Consider the following 916-nt stretch of genomic DNA (forward strand, 5'->3'; position numbering starts at 1 on the left):
CTATTCCTTATTTATTTCCTTACTAACCATTGGTCTTGCCATTTTGCTTGCAGTGACGAAGTAATATGTGGTGTATCAGCGGTATATATCGGTCGGTTAAGGCCGATTTGGGGCATTTCGTCAACTCTTATTAATTTAGCAACAATTATACTTTATGTAATACTAAGCCGAGTTGTAGTGAAGGCTAAAACAAGTGAGCTCTTTGATTAACTACCAAAAGGGATGTAAAGTAAAATATCACCCTGAACAATACATGCCCTTTTTCCCTATCGTTGAACCGTGTATTTATGTCACCGCGATATCGTTCTCTCTATCCTCTTATTCAGCTGCATAAGATGACATCTGATTCATGAAAGCTAATTAATTATGAATAACCAAAGTGGTCCCATAGCATTCATTGTCCTTACTTCTTATTTCAGCAACTAGAAACTTCGAGTTGTTGCAAACATTGAAGATAATCGTGGCATTTATGGGACTGGGACATTCTGCAACAATGGTGGTTTATATGTCGGCAGTGTTCTTGGATATTTCCAAAATGGCGGCATTTTATATGATATGCCATGGTGGAATACTTATTAATATAAGCACTTCATGCAATTGGTTATTTTATTATTGGAGAAGGTAAAAATTAACCTTATAAGACATCAAAAAAAAAAGTATTAGTTGAAATACTTTGCTTTGGAAGGGTATCCTCAATATTAGTCATAGCACTACTAATATATTGGATCTATAGCTATGAGAAAATGTTATTGCAGTACGGAATATCGAAACGAATTTAAAAAGCAACTCAGGAAATTTCCATGCTTAGAGAATATCATACAGCTAGAACCAAAACCTTCAATGAATCAGGTGACCACGGTTCACCAGTAGTACCTCACAAAAACCGCTCCTAAGAATCTTGTTTCAACGATACCCG

General features: G+C 35.8%; 1 protein-coding gene across 1 annotated transcript; it reads left to right on the top strand.

Moving 5' to 3' along the window:
- Positions 1–53: 53 nt before the first annotated feature.
- On the top strand, positions 54–870 carry LOAG_16053 (hypothetical protein; the record flags this gene model as incomplete). The annotated part of the gene is made up of 3 exons (XM_003151541.1): positions 54–193; positions 420–600; positions 756–870. Coding segments are annotated over 3 exons (436 nt in total), but the record flags the coding sequence as incomplete, so codon positions are not given.
- Positions 871–916: the final 46 nt, after the last annotated feature.

Source organism: Loa loa (assembly GCF_000183805.2).
Source record: "Loa loa unplaced genomic scaffold supercont3.3778, whole genome shotgun sequence".
Taxonomy (NCBI): Eukaryota; Metazoa; Nematoda; class Chromadorea; order Rhabditida; family Onchocercidae; genus Loa; species Loa loa.